At 40.0% G+C, this 20,104-nt stretch overlaps 1 protein-coding gene across 1 annotated transcript in view; it reads right to left on the minus strand.

The window, feature by feature from the left end:
- LOC102230020 (potassium voltage-gated channel subfamily H member 8-like) overlaps positions 1-18,822 on the minus strand; it is a 176,542-nt gene extending 157,720 nt beyond the window's left edge. The window contains exon 1 of the mRNA XM_023337467.1: positions 18,343-18,822. Coding sequence (XP_023193235.1) covers positions 18,343-18,418 — 76 coding nt within the window. The 5' untranslated portion in view covers positions 18,419-18,822. The remainder of the gene's footprint in view (positions 1-18,342) is intronic.
- Between the last annotated feature and the right edge of the window lie 1,282 nt (positions 18,823-20,104).

Genomic DNA, 20,104 nt, shown 5'->3' on the forward strand with positions numbered 1-20,104 from the left:
TGAAGGAGCTGAGTGTGGGAGGGCTGGTCAGTGTGGCAGAAGCTCGGAAGCTTTGAAACTCCAGCTCAGAGGAGGAGCTGCGCCTCCAGGGCGGGGCTTGGTCCACTCAAGATACGAATGGTTGTCATGAGAAATTCAAGGATTTTTCAAACATGCATGAAAGAATGAAGGCAATAATGCAGGTATGATTTTGATGAGGGAATAACTTTATAGAATGATGTAAAGCTCAAAAAAGTCAATTTTACATAATGCTGTCCTTTAACACCAACTTGTCAGAACATTATGACCACCTGCCCAGCAGTTTGTTGAAAACAGTCCAGACATGCTGAGGTATGGACTCCACTTATCTGGCACCAACATGTTGTCAGCAAAGCCTTTAACCCCCGAATCACCACCATGACAGAGTTGTAAATTGCTTAAGTCAGTTTGAAAGTTGGAAAGTTAAGCTTGCATGGATCAGTTGCTCATGATTGGATTGAGATATGGGGAGCTTTGATGGAAGATTACAGCGAGATTTTAAATCCTGCCGAGAAACTACAACACACTCTCAAGAATAAAATATAAAATAGCTCCATCTCCTCTAACAACATGACTCCAACACTGTCTGGAATTTACAGAGGACAAATGAAATTTTATTTAATTGATCTTCAAGTTAACTTAGACACTAGGTTTACTTCATCATTTCAAGACATTCCCATATTTTCTCAGTTTTATTTCATATCTTAAACTCCGTGTTTTTGGAGTTAGGATGTGTTGAAGAGGATGGCTGCAGGTTTTGTAACACTGCATTTTGACATGAAGCAAGAAGGTCTAGACAAACTTTTTATTTTAAGAAGGTTGCTGGATTAACGTCAGTGTGAGGTGTTTGCAATAAGGAACATGTAAGAATTTGAGATTTTCTGTGTGTTTATTTTAGGTTGCTGTGTCTTTTGAGTCTCTGTGTTGTCCTGTCTGCCCCTTGATTGTTCCCAGGTGTGTCTCGTTCCCTGATTACCCTCTGTGTATTTAATGTCAGCTGTGTTTCTGTGTCTTTGCGGGTCCTTGTTGATTCTGTCTCGTCGTGTTGTATCGGTCTTGTCAACCTGCCTGGTTACGCCTGTTGCTACCGTCCATTGAGTTTCCAGTTGCGACCAGTTTTTTTTTTTTAGCTTTAGCCTTCTGCTCTTTATCTGTGCTGCCTGGACTTTGGATTGTTCTTTTTTTCTGAATTCATCATTAAATCATTGTATCATTTTCTACCTGGGTCGTCAGCGTCTGCCTCACCACCTCACACCACGCATCATGACAGAACACTGTATGAAAAAAGCTAGAAATACATTGTACAGAAACTGGGTAAAGTTAATAATGTTTGTGGTCTCTTTGTAAAATTAGCATTTACTAAGAGACCACAGCCCTCTACATTGACCGGACTTCAGTTGATAAGTTGTCAGTCAGTCAGTGTAATGAGACCCCACAGTGTCAAATTACCACAATGTACATGAAGGAGACATTTGTTTTGCACAACACCATCCAGTTGCTTTAAGAACCTGACTTTAACTGGTGCAGCCTAAGCTTTTATCATGACCCTGAGATATTAAGGATTTGTGTTTTGGCTTGACACCATGAAACCTAAACATGGATTGATAACTGCCTAGTATGTCTTATGATTCTACAGTATACTACTATTAATATTGTTAATCTTGTTTTTCAGATATTTCTAACACCTTCTGATCTTTTGTGCATATGCATGTCTCAAAGCTGCTGTTACACATGAATTTGTCTGCTGTGGGACAATAAAATGTATTTGTCTTGCTATTTGTATTTCTTCTAGACTCTGATCCCTTCAGATACTTCTTCCTTTCCTGTTCCTTTTGACTTTGCGTCCTCTTTTCATCCCTGTTCACACAGATATTTTCATCTTTAAGCAGCTTCCTGTGGCTATAGCTGAACTCTTTGTCCATATGTTTGTTTCACATTATGTTAGCTTCCAGGCTCTTTTTTCCCCCTGCTGGTCTCAGACACCAGAGGATACTCGTAGAAGATGCACTCTCCACCTGCGGCCTCCCTCTTCAGTCCAGACGGCCAGAGTTGAAATTTTATTGTATTTTTTTAATGTTATTTTATTTTTGTTTCATTTTATTTTATGTTTTCCTCCTCATCAGGTCAAAATGTGAGTCAGTTTGCTAATCAGTTCAGGTCACAGCGAAGCCACACGCTGTTTGGCTCCGACTTCAAAGCAGCCAATGCACCAGACTGGAGCTGGACTGGATGAATAGACAACAGGATAAAATGAAAGGTTAACAAGTTCTACCGTAAAGAAGAGAATCAGGGTCATTGGAGAAAAAAATAATAATTCTGATATTAATCTCAGAATTTTGACTTTGATCTCAGAATCCTGAGATGATGACTGAGTCGGCAAAACTGAACTTGGAGGCTAGGTGGATTTTATGTACAATAAAAACGGTGATAATGTTTTGTCGATTTTGAATCAGTATCCATAATGAAGTACCATCTCAAAAACCGGAGTTCTACTACATTTATACATAGGTGTATGAATCTGGATCTTCTGTAGCCTTATCCAGAGTCAGTACAAGCTTCCTGCAGGGGGAGTCATCCTGCATGTTCCCATTACCTGACAGGTGTAATCTCTGTGTCTTTAGTTTTAGGTGCTGTGGATCGCAATTGTTTTTGAAAGCCTTGCTGAGCCTGGCATTGACCCACCTCAGGAAGCAAACAAGTTCCTTTCACACCTCCTTCTGAACTCGCAGCAGTTTGCTCGCAACCTGAGATTTTAGTTGCTTTACCGAGCCAAACTCTCAGCTAGATGACGCTGACCTGGCCCTTTCAGAAAGATCACCCAATTTGCACTGCAACGTGAGAAGCTAATTTTAAAAAAAGCAGAGGGAATGCCCTCTGGAGTGACCTGGCTTATTGACAACCTGACAACATCGACCTCGGCTTGTGAGAGTGAAGACATCTGTAAGAGGAAGCGCCGACACACAAGAACACTATGGTTCAGTGTAACTTATGAGCCTGAAACAAGAGGCGGGGTAGAGTGGAATGACAGCAGGAAGAAATACAAATGTTAACCTGAAGCTGTTTGCTACAAACAACACAATGCAAACTATTTCTTTAAGCAACCTGGAGAGATATTTCAAATTTCCTGTGAAAGTGGGGCTCAGTTGAAAGGTTAAAGCAACTTAATGTTAGAGTCAGTGTTTAGGTGACTGACTCAGTGTCAGCCTTGCAGGTTGTACCTTTGAGTTCAGCTTCTCTTTGTCACACATCAATCTGCCATTGCCCAAGGCACCGTTAAGAAGAACTCGATTTCTCTCTAATAATTCTCTTTTTTCGGTTCTAGGGTGTGTAAATGTGACCCTTCTTTCTGTGTCACATTTGAGGCGGCCATCTTGAGGCCCGCCACAAACCCAGCTCTCTTACAGGAAGTGTGGTGGCAGGAGCTGCAGTCTGATTGGCTGAAATTAAAAGTACGGAATGACTGGTAAATTTATTATCGATAAATAATTGTCAATATTTACATTATGTACGTGAAAGTCAACTTTGTTCCTTTTTACCCCTCTATGGAAGGCTAAGGTGATTGCATTTTGCATTTTGAAGTTTTTTTTGTTGTTTTTTTTAACACAATGACCATGTTGGTCCATAATAATGAGTTTCTCCTGTGAAACAAGTAATGTTGCAACGAAAAGATGAGGTTTGAAGCAAGTTTGAAGTGAGTTTTTAACAATATCTCATTGTTATTGAGTTATTCATTTGTGGTCGGAACCTCAAAGTACACTAAAGTGAACCTAGCACATTACATTATTGATACTGAGATACATCTAAAAAAACATTTATAAAATTGGTGAATTAGACACAACCGCCTGAATAACAGTGTTATTCATACACTTTCTATGTAACATTCTTAATCATTTTTTAGGATTGTATATTGTTTGTTTCACATTACTCTAAAGCTCCACTCACCTCCTCAACGGTCTGTTTTTAAAATTTAAAAATAAAATCAGATTATCAGAAAACATTAATAAGTAACAACACACTCATGGTTTTATTGTGAAGCGGGTCTACAGCTGTATCTTGGAATATTTCTTTTCTAAATGAACATGGAGCCGCCTCTCCATTCAGCACCATGGACAGCAGCCAGGTTCAGATTAAACTAGCAGAGCTGAATTTCTCTGCCAGACCTCGGCGCGTTTCGTCTGTATGAACGTTTTGATATCTGGAAGGAAACCTAGTGTGTTCAAGATTAGAAGGAACATCAGCACATCGCATTCAAATAATGAGTCTTATTCAGCTACTCTTTAGTTTCTAGGTCTGATCAGTTACAAATCACTAAACACTTCAGTTTATCTCTTCTGCAGAGATAAACTACAGCAGAAATGAACTGTGTTAATGTTTTTAATAGTTGCCTATGGTACAGATTTTGCTATGGAGATTTATATTAAGACTATATTGACAGTTTCTGATTATTTACTACATTATGCCATTTCAAAATTTTACAGTAGAAGTGAAGTTTTGGTTCTTTATGACCTTCAAGTCAAAGTAGCTGTAAAAATCTCTGCCGAAAAGCAGCTGGTGAAACCATTTTTATGTCTCAATAGAGTCACCTTGAAGCAACACAAGAACTGATGACTAACTGGCTCCATTCATATTAAATATGTTACATACTGTATGTCCCTGGTAATCAGAGTTGAATAATTCAGCCCTTTGTTGGCCGATCTTTAAAATGCAACTGACATGGTTGTTTTTTCAGTCAAAAGCAGCCGACAGACGAACTGAAAATAAGAATAAAAAGAAGCCAAAGAGAGAGATTCTTGGATATTTAAGCGTCTGATTAGAATAAACCGAGGATTTCAAATTATGATCACATAGATGAAAATGCTCTTAAATGAGCAAGTTTGAATAATTTATAAAATTATTCAAAAGTGCTTTAGTTGGGACTTTGTTGAAAGAATCAACATTTCTAAGATACTTTCTGATTGTAATCACTTTTCTTAGTCATAGATTCCTAAATTTCTGTAAATCCAACCCAGTCAAAAAAATTATTAATGGTAATATACACTGAAAATAAACTGCAGTAATATAGTTTTAGTAATAAATCAACATTGCAATTCAAACAACAACCTCACATAAATAAATAAATAAATGTTGCAAACTCTTGCAAAAGCACAGTCTGCTCTGTCCAAATCATACTGCTACTTGAGAGAGTCGCTTATGAAGTATTTCAAATGGCAATTTAGTTCCCTTATTGAACGGTGCAACAGAACTATAGGCTGTCTGAATTCTGAGATTATCTTGTGTCATCAGCATTTTGTGCTTGTTGTGTTCATTTGGCTCTGCGATGGCTTGATGAATCCTTCAGTCTGCGGTCGCTGGGCAGCTGCAGTTGTGAAGTGCATGATGTGTTCTTGCCAGCCTGCTGATGTGAACTCCTAATATGTGCAAGAAAGTCAGTTCACAATCTAAACTAAACTTTTTGGAAAACCTGTTCTCCAACTCGCCTGTGGTGGCGCTGCAGCAAGAACCAATGAAGTAAACAACATGAGAACCTCAGAAGAAAACACTAAGGGCAACTTCCGTCTGCACAAAATGTAAAGGAAAACTGAGTGGCGTCGGATTTTAATGGCTGTAGGATTTCTCTTTTGTCTTTGGCTAAACACCTGAAGCCATTTCTCCTGCTAGTGCTAGACTTCCATGTTTGTTTTGGTTGTATTTACCCAGAATGCCCTGTGCTGTAGTCCGCTTCCTGATTTAGGAGCACTCTCCGATTGGCTTGGCGTTCGCATATGCATTTGAACCGCTCCAGAGTTCACTTTAATTGAATGGATCAATCGGTGTGTAGGCGGACCAGAGACCTCCCCAAACGAACCGGACTTTCTAGGCAAATGGCCAGGAATTGGATTAAAGCGAACTGAACCGGCCTGGTGTGAACTCACCCTGAGCCTGTACTCTTCACAAGAGGCTGACAGCATACTGCTGTCTTATCTCGTAACTTAAATACTGCTATTCCAAGTCAACTGTCATGCATTTCTTTATAAATCTCCTGACTTGACCAATGTCATTTTTACAGCAATAACACAATTGAAAGAAACATGTTGGCTCCTCCAGGGTCAGTAAATTGTGTGAAAGTACATTATATTTCACAGAAGAGCCTTTAAAGATAACCTGAGTGTGCAGCATCATAAAACATGCTTGCTTTCACATTTACTATACGATACGGTTTAACACAAGCTTAACTGAGTAAGAATTCAAGTAAATGAGAAAATGAGCGACATTTGAGGAAACATTCAGAAGCTCCTCCCTCTAGTTGTTGTTATGTGTGTGTCTGGCAGAGAGTCTGGGGTCTAATGGAGCTGGAGCCTGGATTCATCTGCTTCCTATTTGAGCGCATTACTCCAGAGCCGTCTGAATGTACCTCCTGTCACTTTGGCTTCATCACTTTCATTTACTGCTATTACGGTCCCAGCCTCGGCCCTCTTCCTCCTGCACACTTTTCTTCTTCTGTCCTCTGCGTCTCTCGTTTCTTACGCACACGGTGACATCCTCGGTGACCACCTGGCCCGGTGACTATTCCTGGCTCTGTCTGTGGCTCTACCTGTCTGCGCTGTTCACCTGTCTTTCGTTCGGAATTCGTTCGTTCTCTCTGCCTCGCCACGGCTCATTCCGTGTGTCTGACAAGCGGAAGTGAAGAGCTTGGACCCGTTAGACGTTACTGAGCTCAAAACTGAACGGCTCAAACCAGGTGGGAAAATGCCGCTTGAGATTTTGACATTTGTTTCCGTTCCATTACAGAAGAAACGCCTGCAGTGCTGCCTGGATGCTCAGTCAAGTTATTGTGGTTTTTACTGGATGTTGCCGGAACATCTCTGTTTTACTGCCGACAATGGGTGGACGGCGGAAGGTGACACAAGAGAGCCTGAAAACAAAAATAAAACTCAGACTTTGTAGGCAAACTATATGGCTTCTACAGTGAAGGCAGTCGTATAGCCTACACTCACATACCCACATGCTGTCACTGCTCTTCACATAATTCTTGTTTCCAGCAATTTAACATTTTACTTAGAAAGATAATTCTCAAAAATGTTCAGCAGTCATGACTTTCCTTTGGAGGTAACCATTGGTAACACAAGAAGACAATGATTTTGTGTGTATCTGTCCTTCCAGTTTTTATGTGCTGATGCTGTAACTACACTGAATTAATATGAACTGTCCTTTTGCTTACTGCTAGACTTTCCTGTGCTTTCTCCCTCTCTTTATTTTACATTGTAATTAAATTTAAAATCACCATTATATCCACATATTCCACATCAATCCTTTCTTTCTGCATCCATTTGTCTCCACTGTCAAATATCACTTCCTTCTCCTTTCTGGTCGTTTTGTCCAGTCATAACAACAGAAGTCATATTTTGACTTGCAGGTTATACATTTTTGGGTCCAAATGTTATTCAAATTATTTTCCCATGTTTTAACTGGACCAGCAAAAAAGACGATGCCAGACTCAGTGAGGCAGCCATCAGTACGGTCAATTAAAACACATTCACATAAGCAGCCCATCTGTTCATTATCATTCTGTTTGGTCAGCGGCTTTAGCTGTTTCCACTTATATTAAACCAATAAAATATCTTATATTTAATATTCAGATTTTCTGGATATTTTTTTAAAATCACACCTCAGGGAACTTTCATGTTTTACAAAATATAACTCTCTCTCTTGTGGTAGACTGGAACAATAAAAGTAAATAGTTGATTTATGTTGTAAAAAAAAAAGGTGTGTGACGTTCTTACTTCATTTAATAGGCTACATGTTCTTCTAAATATAGCTTTAAAATATATCAGCATAATTTATTGTTAATTCATTTTTTTAGGAATGCTCTTACCTTCTTTAGTCTTCAACGTACAAGAATATTTGTAATTGTTTCCCCTGCCCATGCAAATTGGTGGCAACATAGTACATGAAATAAGAAAAAATTTTCCAGTGAAACAACGTAGAAAAATGTGAAGAGATTTAAACACCAGATCAATCAACAATTTGATCATTAAACATTAAAAAAAGACACAAATTGCTCCCATCTACTCACTCACTGGACGGGATTCCTCCTACACCTGTTTACTGTAAACTGCTTCATGAATCCAGTGCAGGAATAAAGCAAAGGGAGGAAGTAGAAGAGCTGCCAGACTGGAGGAGAGTGCACTGTTTGGTGAATTAGCCCCTCGTTTTGAGCCGCTTTCACAAATGTCGAGGTGTTAAAAACTGAAAGCAGAAAAGAAAAGGTGCTCCGTTTGATCAGTGTGAGGTTAAAGCTGTGTGTGTCACGGGACATGCTGGGTTTGGAACTGTTAGCAGTGTGTTGAAACCACACACACACACAAAGCCATTGTGTTTGCAATGCTAGCCTCACATTAACTACACTAATCGCTACTACAACAAGCTAAAGCCGGTTTGAAATGTCAACTCTAATTATTTTCTGTTTTTCACAGTAACTGCTTTCCCAAAAATGTGAAGTGATATTGCCTCTGCTCCTAAGATAAAACGATTAATGTCCATTTGAGATAGGAAGGGTAATTAAATGCTGTTCTTAAAGTTCTTTTTTAACAAAAACTGGAAAGTGCCAAAATCAGTACAGGCAGGTGAAATCACTGAAATCAAAGCCCAGAAAATGGCCACAAAATTCTGATCTGTGCATCTTTACACTGCAAAAAACATAAAACATTACCAAGTATTGTTGGTCTAGTTTCTGGCACAAACATCTAAATACACTGCAAATAAGTCAAAATTCTAACTTACAAATACCTTTTCAGAAAAATATAAGAGTTGGTTTTAAGTCAGTCATTAGTTCCACTGGCAGATTTTTTCACTTGTAACATAACATGTCATGTTGTAAGTGGAACTAGTATTTTTTCATCAATATGAAGGAATTATTGGCTTCTTATCGACTCCCATGTCTTGCTGAAAAGTTTCTTGTAAGTTAGTTTTGTCTTAGTTAAAGAGTACTATGGTATTTCCAGTAGAAACTAGAACAAAAAAAAATCCTTGGTAAGATTTTCTTTTTGCAGTGCAGAGTTTAGACATAGTCAAGAACTTTGACTACACTGAGCTGAGATATTAGGTATTTCCTTAGGACAGCAACCATGATGCTACTCATTAGCATAACATTTTCATAGAGCTATAAATCTCGGTTGTTTTCTTCAGTGTAAAGTATAATGAGCGGCGCTAGCGGACAGACAGACAGTCGACTCATCCACTACTCTGCCTGTCATTACATCTGCTCCTGCAGGACTGGAAGCCAAGGGCTGAGGCGGCGAGGGGGTTAAGAACAAAGCGCCACAGAGGCAACACACACCTGAGGCACAACAATGCCTCACCAGGCAGCTCTGTTGTCAAACACACACGGCACAGACCTGCACAGGTTCACCACACAGGCACAGCCTTCCTCCCAGCACCCATTCACACTCATTTTCTCACTTATTGTGTGCACATAGGTACACACTCACACACACAAAAACAGGGTGGGTGGCAACTAATGAACACGAGGGAGGGGTGATGGGCTGAGAAGGAAGGGAAGTCAGATGATTTGACACTTCACAGCTCTCAGAAGGAGACATAATGCAACAACTCGCTCTGAAAGGGCTTTGTAGCAAAGTAACATGTGATCAGAATGAAGTCTTTACAGTAAGAGTATCTCTTGTAACAAAATAGAAAACTTCCTGAGGGGACAGGAGATGGTATGTCATATAATGAAACCGGATTTCAAGCTGATTTTTGGCAAAGTCTAATTTTTATTTATTGATTTATTTTTTTGCCCAGAAAAGCTGAATCTTACAGGATCTATTGATAAGATCATCATCAGAACTGTCTTTGTTATTTGTAAAGTGATTACAGTTTCAAGAATCTGTAATCACTGAAGTCATATGAAGCTTATGTTTTACCAGTGAACATGTTGCTGTTTCGCCTCTGCAAGTTAGCCACCATGACAAAAGAGCATTAGAGTTGCTCGTTTTGTGTTTTACGTCAGGATTAAAGATGTGATCATTCATAAACTGCATTCAGTTAAATCTATCCAGCTCAGCTCTTCTTTGTCAAAGTATTGCAGGTTTGAAACCAGAGATGCTCAAATAGAGCTTTGATAAAGAAAAAGGATTTGTGAGAAGGTCTTTTTAAGAAGATAATGCTAACTGTAGCATCATTAACAGCTAACAATTAGCCAGTCTGGGCAGAGACGGTTCTCGCCACCGCAGGAAAGATTGTGAAGTCTCAAGTTCTAATAACTACATTAATAATTGCTTCCCATCAGTAAAACCCAGAGATGATTTTTCTGTCGGAAACTGAAGCTTTCTGTCATTAGTGAATTGATTTTATGCTTTTAAATACAGCAAATACCTTATTAATCTGACAAGATGTTTGTTTTGATCATTTTATTTGTTTGCCAGCTCTTTCATTCGACTGGCAAAGGTCATGGGAGTCCTTCCTCTGGCCTGTCTTACCTCTTCTCCAGGATGAAAATGAAAGGTGAAATAAAGAGAGGGTGTTGGTAGAGCCCTGGGAGCATCTGCCCGACATGTCCATGTGATGAGCAGGCTCAGGCCCTCACCTGATTAGGACCAGGCCACGGCCGGCTCAATTAATAGGGTCAATTGACTCGCAGTCCCACACAGACGCCGTTTTCACGGTGCAGGCCCAAACAAACACTGATCGCTCTACCTTGAGGTCGATGTTTCTGTGTTCTCACTGGCCCTTTGCTCCGAGATTTGGTTGTGTTTCTTTTGAGGATTATATGTCTTCCATGTAATCCTCAACAGACAAGTAACTATGTTATAATCATAGTTACTTAATTATGTCATTTTATAGCTTAATCAAGTAGCTATGTCACCTTCAGTTGTTATAAAAAACCAAATACAAATATAACATTTGTTCCAGAGACTCTATGGAACAAATGCTATTACCATCAAATTAAGCGGGTGAACAGTTTGTTTTTTTTTTTTGTACCCCGCCAGGGGGGCTTTTTGTGGGCTCTAGTGTCCCTTATTTTTTTGAAAGTAGGCTGACAGGAAAGGGGAAGACATGCAGCAAATGTCACCGGGTCCGGGAGTCGAACCCGCGACGGCCACGTCAAGGACTCAAGGCCTCCAAACATGGGTCGCGCTTTCCCCTACGCCACCACGGCACGCCCGTGAACAGGTTTTAAAATGAATTTGACTTTGTAATTTAACGCCTTCAAATTGGACTTCTGTCTCTTAAAAACTCCTGCTGTTTCTGGAACTCCGCCTACAGGAAGTTATTACAGTATGGCTCCTCTGTTGATACTTTAACAACGTTTTGACTTTGAAAAGTATCTTGCATATTGAGCTCAGCAGATGTTCAGTTTCACCAGGTGTTTGCTAATTGCTGCTGCTAGTCTGAAGGAGCTGAGTGGAGGAGTCACAGGGGAGGGCCACGCTGTGAGGCGGAAGCTCAGAAGTTTCCGAGGAGAAACTTTGTCCTCGAAGGCAGCATTTGGTTCCACAAAGCGATCTGGTTGGTTGCCATGGGCGATTAATGAAAGCAAGACCCCAGGTATTTTTTTGACATGATATAAAGCTCCAAACATAACACTGCCCCTTTCAGCTCTATAAATCCTCTCATTTGAACATTTTAAAAACCTGAAATGCGCAAAATATTTCGCCATTTCTCAAGTTTTTGTTTTTTTTCTCACCATACAAGGTGCATTCTCTTTTGCATTCTGCTCAGAGAGGTATTGGAGACACCATGAGAGTGGGATATAAATAATAACCTTCCTCCAACTGTATGATTCAGAAGCTGTGATGTCTGACTGCACTGTGATACAGCACTTCACCCCAAATCAAAGTTTATGTGTGTGACATCTGAGTGTGTAGGGGTGGGTGGGGGTGTGTGTGTAGATGGGCGTGTGTGGGGGTGCGTGTGTGCGTGTGTGTGTGTGTGCATGTACTAAAGTCCTCTCATTCTCAGAAGACTTTGACCCCCAAGACCTCCATAAGGTAAGCTGATAAATGAGGAAACATGCTACTTAGTGTGAGTACATGATATTTTAGTCCCAGTTACAAAGCTCCACTCTAATATTTGTCAGGGGAAAGCTGAATCTTATAGGATCTATTGATAAGATCATCATCAGAACTGTCTTTGTTATTTGTAAAGTTGATGAATAAATAATTTGAATTCTGAAAGATCACATTGTAAGGCATCCAGACAACATGACAATCTGTTTCTTAATAACTAACTGAAAAATAATTAGAAACTACAAACTCTGTGGCCAGGATCAGATAACTTCATGCTTGAAACCAAAAATCCAGCCCTTATATTTCTATCAGTGAACGCATCATAAACATCTCAGTCCTGACAGCTTCAGTATGAAGGTTTTCAGTAAGTACAGAAGGCATGACTTTGGTTATTTTACCATCAGTAAAAAGTTTTTAAAGATTAAAACACTTAACTAGAGGAAGCTCCATCAATCTGATACAAAGTGAATACAGAGCCAGTATTAGCAATATTGATACCGATACTTTTAATTCAACTATGATATATCATCAAACTTCTGACTTTTAAGTATTTTTGTAGTTTCTCCTTTAAATTAATTTGCTCAAACCTGGAATAGAATTTAGAGTTTATTGGTGCCTACAAAAAACTTATTCATAACCATATTAACATGATTTTTGGGCATTTTTCTAAATTAATTGTGAAAGAAAAGGTCATTTGAGATCAAATCAAAACAAAATTTCCTGTGAGGTAGATTGGAGAGACTACATTACAAAAATAAAACAAAATCTCAAGAGTGAATCTGAAACTAAAATCTAAATCTTATGCTGGTATAGAGCTGATATTAATATTGGTATCCATATTATATTATTTTATACTGATCCACCGACCTCTAGTAACCTTTTGTCTTTGTTTAGAGAAATTATTTACTGCTTAAAAAAATCTTTGGAAAAAAATATATTTGCTTGTTATACAATGCAGATTGTAAAGAACAGTGAAAACTGACACAAATCAACAGGGTTTAGATTGAAACACAATCTGATATCAAACTTCTACAAATAAATAGTGAAGAAAAACTAATTGCAATTTTTTTTCAGTTCAAATAAGTGTTGACGTATATTAATCATATATTGTGGAATCAAAATATACAATCTTTTTTTGCAATTAAAAGGCAAATAAAATGTGTTATTTATGGTGTAATTTGTACTTGTACATTATGCCTTCAATAATTCCAACACTTTTGCCGTTTTGCAGATATGATCATATGCTATCCTTGGACTGTACCGATGTTTCTCTGACAGCCTCTTGTCTTTTCCAGGTGAAAGAGACGGAGACCACTCAGACTGCAGACACTTCACACCTTCCCACCTAAAAACACAGCGTGTGTCTCTGTCATGTGATGCGCAGTAAGAAACTTATGACTTCTTTATGTATTCCTGCCAAATAAGGCAGTCGTTAAAAATAAAATTCAATCACAGCAAGGTCACTATAGAAACTATAGAGATTTTCTTCTCCCCATTGTCTGACTCGGGTCTGGAAAAGGTGTTGAAACACTGAAAAAATAAATCTTAATGTATTTTATTAGAAATATATATAACAGACCAACAAAAAGTATCAAAAAACTGTCAAGCATTTAGCACAACTATGTCTTACATGAGCACTTCGCAGACGAATCGCTCCTTAACTAAGGGTTAAAATTGCATTCATGTTCGATAATATGCTGAAATCACAGTTTGTGATGTGACAAAATCTATTTAGGGATAAGTTAGCAAGATGCTAAACTTCCATGTAGCTTTATTTGCGAAACACCATTCTTTTAACATTTTTTTTCTTCCTTGTAAAGCAACAGATTAGAGTTGAAAGAAGCTGTTCTTAGATTTCACTTGACCTGCTCTGCTTCCTGTGCTTTAGACTTGAGGATTTGGAGATATTTCTGAAGGGAACACTTGAGCGATCCCCCAAGCTTTATATGCAAGCATCTAAAAGCGGCGGCGCAGACAGACAAAGCTGCTGGCGCTCCTGTAACCACGGCAAATGAAGTGCTTTCAGCGAGGTCTGTGGCAGAGATGAATGGCTTTTTAGATTAATCAGGGTTCCCATCTGATTCAAATCGCAAACAAAAAAAAGAACCCTTCTCAGAAGACACACACACACCCCGACACACACAACTACACCTGGGACACAAAGCTTCCATCACTTCCACAGGCCGGCAGATAACGGGGCCTCTCATCCATTCTCACCAGAGTGTGTGATTTAACGATGAGCTAATCGCTCAGTGTTGTTAAAGGGGCAGTATTATGTTTCTTCCAGGCACACCTTCTCCTCCGCCACCTGCCTTGGCCCCACACCCTCTCATTTCAACCCCCCTCCCTGACATCCTCTCCTGTTAATTACCAAAACTGCGCATGTTCGGCTGGAGGTGTGTAATTCTCACACCTCGGCTGCGGAGGGGCCTCTCAGAGAAGATTGGCCCCGCTCTCCCCCGAACGGGGTTGGTTAGCATTTTAAGGATTTGTGTGTCAGCAGCGAGCAGTGTGAGGAGCACATGTTTACAAACCTCTCCCCATGAATAATGCAGCGTTCATGGTCTGACATATGACATGTTACAGCAAGTCGCTTTGCCTTTCAGACTGAGCGCGTTTAAATGGGAAACACGGTTTGTTTGCTTTAGCTTCTCGGCTAAATCCTCCGAGCGAGATCTGGATCTGCCTCTCGCTTCCTCCCCGTTCACAGCCATCTTTTCCACCGCGCTGTCACATGTTAACTGGTTTAAAGAGAGAAGAGGGGAACACTGGCAGCCAGCAGCCCCCCCAGCCCCCCTCCTCACCCTGAATATTTAACACAGAGGCAGAGACGAGCCGCCTCGGACGCGGTATATAAGCATCTCTCGCCCGCCCACCAACACAGCATGGGTCCAAACACACTCGGGCTGCTCATCGCGTCTGCTCGCAAAGACACACTCACCAGGAGAGAGAGAGAGAGAGAGAGGGAGGGAAGGAAGGAAGGAAGGAAGGAAGGAAGGAAGGAAGGAAGGAAGGAAGGAAGGAAGGAAGGAAGGAAGGAAGGAAGGAAGGAAGGAAGGAAGGAAGGAAGGAAGGAAGGAAGGAAGGAAGGAAGGAAGGAAGGAAATGTCGAAAGAAAGAAAGATGAAAAGAAAGAAGGATAAAGTAAGGGCATCCTGTCTGTGTTTCCAGTATCGTCTCAGCCGTCTTTAAAGCAACACTGTTACAAATCTAAACTGACAATATAGTTGGATCGGGAGGTATAGATCTCCACTGCAGGATTTTATAAACACAACATATATATATATATATATATATATATATATATATATATATATATATATATATATATATATATATATATATATATATATATATATCCATCCATCTTCTTCCGCTTATCCGAGGTCGGGTCGCGGGGGTAGCAGCTTCAGAAGGGAGGCCCAGACTTCCCTCTCCCCGGCCACTTCTTCCAGCTCTTCCGGGGGAATCCCGAGGCGTTCCCAGGCCAGCCGAGAGACATATATATATATATATATATATATATATATATATATATATATATATATATATATATATATATATATATACAGTACAGGCCAAATGTTTGGACACACCTTCTAATTCAATGGGTTTTCTTTATTTTCATGACTATTTATAAGGCAAGAAATCCCACTTATTAACCTGACAGGGCAGGTTGACCTATGAAGTGAAAACCATTTCAGGTGACGACCTCTTGAAGCTCATCAAGAAAATGCAGAGTGTGTGTAAAGTAGTAATCACAGTAAAAGGTTGCTACTTTGAAGAAACTAGAATATAAGGGCTATTTTCAGTTGTTTTACACTTTTTTGTTTAGTGCATATTTCCACATGTGTTATTCATAGTTTTGATGCCTTCAGTGTGAATCTACAATGTCAATAGTCATGAAAATAAAGGAAACTCATTGAATTAAAAGGTGTGTCCAAACTTTTGGTCTGTACTGTACATATATATATATATATATATATATATGTGTGTGTGTGTGTTGTTTTTTTTGTTTTTGTTTTTTGTTACAAACTGTACCAAGAAAACAGAGGTCTGATTCTGCTCGGTAAATATTTGTGTTGATGATGTCACAGGAGGCTCAGGAATCCGCCATCAGTAAACACATTGCTGCCGTCTGCCCTGGTTCACTTTTATGTGAGTTATTGTTTTCATGAAATATTCCTGAAAAGTTTGATTGGTGCCACACACTATACAGATAAACATGAGTGAATAAAAAAGGGGGAAAAACAGCCAGTAAAATACAAATGAATGTATTTAGAAGCACAATCTGTTTCCTTATCGGTTAACGTGACGTCCTCGAATATGTTGGCTTGAAGCACACATTTTCTTCTTGATTAAAACAACTTATGAAGAGAAAGCAAACCTAAAATGAAAAAAAAAACAACTAGCAGAAACATCTTGTTCTGTAAGTGACGAGCGATAACCGAAGTAGGGAAAAAAAGCCTGATTAGTGGCTTTGAAGAAGCAGAGCAGCGTGATGCTGAGTCAGACGGAGTAACGACTGAACGAGGAAAGACCAGAGTGGGCCGCACGTTGTGAACTTTAAGCTGTCTGGTTTGACTGGCTGACACAGACAGACGAAAACAAACCTGCAGACCGAATACTGACAGAAGAAGAAAAGGTATAGCAGGACGTGAAAAGAGTAGGTGATTGTATGTTTATATATATCAGGGAACAAAAATGCAGCTTGAGCGTCCAGTTTGACCATAAAATAACACAACTTCACATTTCAGGAATAAATTCACTTCAAGGAAACACAGCAAGTGCAGGAACTTAAGGGCCTTATCAAAATTGGTTTATCTTGTAAAACCGGAATCATTTTTTTGTCACACGACTCACATGATCAACAACAGGATGTTACTACTGGTGTAAACCGCGAAGATGAAGACAACAGGAAGTAGTTGCAGGATGATGGTGCTGCATGTTTAATGACTTAACACGTGAACAAACTTATTCATGTGATTGTAATTGTGTTTCTTAATGGAAACACCTCAACTGTCTAATGGTGTTTTTTTTTTTAGCACTTGCGGATTATTGACAAAGTTTTGCGCACATTTGTAATCGAAATAATCTACTGATGCTCTGAGAGGGCCCGACATCGGGTTTTAGTGATTTTTTTTTTCTTACAGCAACGCAATAGTTACTCAAAAAATAAAAATTAAGAGTAAGTATAATTTTATCTAGTTATGTTTCTTCTAAAAACAAAAAGAAATGCAACAATTATTGAAAAAAGTTGCAAAAATATTACGACTACATTGATAATAAAGTCAAAAATAAATGTATTCTCATTCGAGTTTTTAAGAATGGACTAAACCAAATATTTAGAGTGAGCACTCGCTAAATTTAGTTCATATTTTCAGGTCAAAGTTCGCAGTTTTGAGAGTAATACACCGTTTTGCTTTTTCTATCTGCACAGACCCGCACTGGGACGATAACGAACTGATAACTAGCAGGTTTGTTTGCTGGTGTCTGCAGCCAAGTTTTTCATTCAGTCAGCTATACAGCAGCTGACAGCAACAGGTGGGGGAGGAGCAGCACTGTATACTCCATAACGCCTGGCCGGGTGGGCGATACGGACTTCCAAGTTTTATGACGATATTTTGAAGTGTTGCGATATCAATAAAAATGATGGTAAGAACTATTTATCACACATTTTTAGGTAACTGTGTGTCAAAGTAGTTAAAGTCCCACAAACACAAATTCTGCACTTGACAAAACATTCCCATTTGTAATACGCTTCTTCAGGACAGCAGTCACAAAAAGTGTTTGTGCCACTTATCTGCACACGGTAAATGTATTTTCGAATATATTATTTATTGAGCAATGGAGAAAATCCAATAAAATTATCAATCCTGACAACAAAGACAGATTTGGGGGGTTTTAAACATCAGCAACAACAATAAATTAATATCATGATAAGAAATTTATCACGATAAGTGATCATTTATGCCATAAATGTGCACCGCCACGTTCCCTGACATCCCAGGGAACGTGCAGAACTTCAAGCCAAGAGCATTACAATGGAAAATACATATTTTCCATATTTGCCTTGACACTGATAACTGACCCACATGTAGTGACCTGCTGAATTCTGGGATGCACCTGGACCACCTGTGAGCATCCGAACCTCTGAGACATTGCAGAGAAAATCTGGCATGGAAACTTTCAAAGTTGAATCCTTAAAATAATTCCAATCGTGCATGCATCTAAATTAGGAGAACAAAAGTGTGTTTTTTCCCCCCAAATAAACGGATGTTTTCGGAGGATGAAAGAAGGGATCGCAAAAAAGAGAAGCCAGAGCTGCTTTACTCACGGGTGCCATCGAAGCGGGTGGCTATGGTGTCCAGGAAGGTGTTCTGCGGGGCCAGCAGCCCTCTCATCACCGGCATCCTGCTCCGGGTCGACTGGCTTCTCCTGCCTCTGCGCCCCGGGCCGCCGCTGGACTCCTCCTCAGACCCAAAACTCGGCAAGAAGCGGGAGGTGCCCGGTGCGCATCCCAGCCCCTGGAGAAGCGCACCGATCCGAGATACGCGCTGCGGCTCCACCTTGGCACCGCGGGGGCTGTGACCATAATCAAGTCAGCCGGGAGCGAGCAGTAACCCGGGGATGCACCTGTGCAACCCTCCAAAGCCGGGGGAGGGGAAGGAGGGGAGGAGGAGGAGGAGGAGGTGGAGGGAGGAATCAAACAGAAGCAGCCAGGATGCGGTGTGTGCGCGCGCCAGAGATGAGGATGGATGGTGCGAACTGGAAGTTTTGGTGCTGATGGTGCGCGGAGTGCATCTTATAGCAGCAGGCTCCTCCTCAGCTCTCTCTCTCTCTCTCTCTCTCTCTCTCTCTCTCTCTCTCTCTCTCTCTTTCTCTCTCTCTTTCTCTCTCTCTCGTTGCGTGGTTATCTTGCCACAACTGAGAGTCACATGACGCCTTTCAGGTCTCGCCAAGCTCTGGTGCTCTTTCAAAGTGGAGGTGTGGGAGACAACAAAGGGATCCTCGCTCTGGGAAGCCGGCGCAGCCTTTCCTCCTGATCGGATCAACACCCGACTCTGGAAAATCTCGTTAGAATCCCAGAATCGTCCAGACTCCAGTGGAGACTCACACACAGCCAAGGAGGACGAAACGTGTGTTTTCACAAGAAATCCACCTGTGTTCTGTGTCTTGTTTCATTTCTTAAAGCGACACTCCGTGGAATAACTCGTTTAATTTAACACTGGCTGTGTAGGTTTAAGTTTAAAAAAAAGAAGAAGTAAAATATGGATGGAGTCTGGAGATCCTTTGTTTCTCTCCTCAGCACCACATTATGAATTCTGGCGCTTGTTCAGGAAGAGAATCAAATATCATGGAACAGTCGCATTACGCCACCTTATGGTTGTTTTTATCTTAGACAGTTTTGCACCTTTTCTTTCTTTTTTTGTTTTTTTTTGCATTATTACCAACACGACACTTTTTCACTTTAAAATCATAATTCGAGTTTTTCTGTTTTCCAATGGGAAGACTTTTACAACACATACAACTGAACAGCTGAAGTGTTTTTCACATGAACTGACTGCATGTGAGATTCACTGAGTTAGTTTGACTCAAAGTTGAAAGAGGTTCTAAGCACCTCACCCCGGAGTCATTTTGTTATATTTGCCTATACTTCTTTTTTTTTCTTTACTGGACTAAAGTTTAATGTTGCGTTCACAAACAACCACAAAAAAAGCTTTCATTCCCTGATCTAGTCACCAACAGTTAAATTGTGCTTCAAATCTTTACCCATCACATACCCAAGCAGCAAATAATAATAATGTTTAAAGGTACATATTCCGCCTAAACCTAATGGTTACTAGTTGTATTATTAACCCTAACATTAACCAAAGGCTAATTTACATCTAAACTTGACCTCTGACCCTGAACAAGGGTGTCAATTGTATTAGGACTGGGCTTTGATCCCCATGAGGATCATTGGTCTTTAGAAGGTTAGTAAATATGCCTATATAGGACAGCTAAAACAAATACACACACATGAACGCACACACTCACATTCATATGTCTGATTTTCATTGGTGCATTTTCAGTAAGCCTTTATTTATTACTTTTAG

The sequence above is a fragment of the Xiphophorus maculatus genome, chromosome 7, assembly GCF_002775205.1.
Source record: "Xiphophorus maculatus strain JP 163 A chromosome 7, X_maculatus-5.0-male, whole genome shotgun sequence".
NCBI lineage: Eukaryota > Metazoa > Chordata > Actinopteri > Cyprinodontiformes > Poeciliidae > Xiphophorus > Xiphophorus maculatus.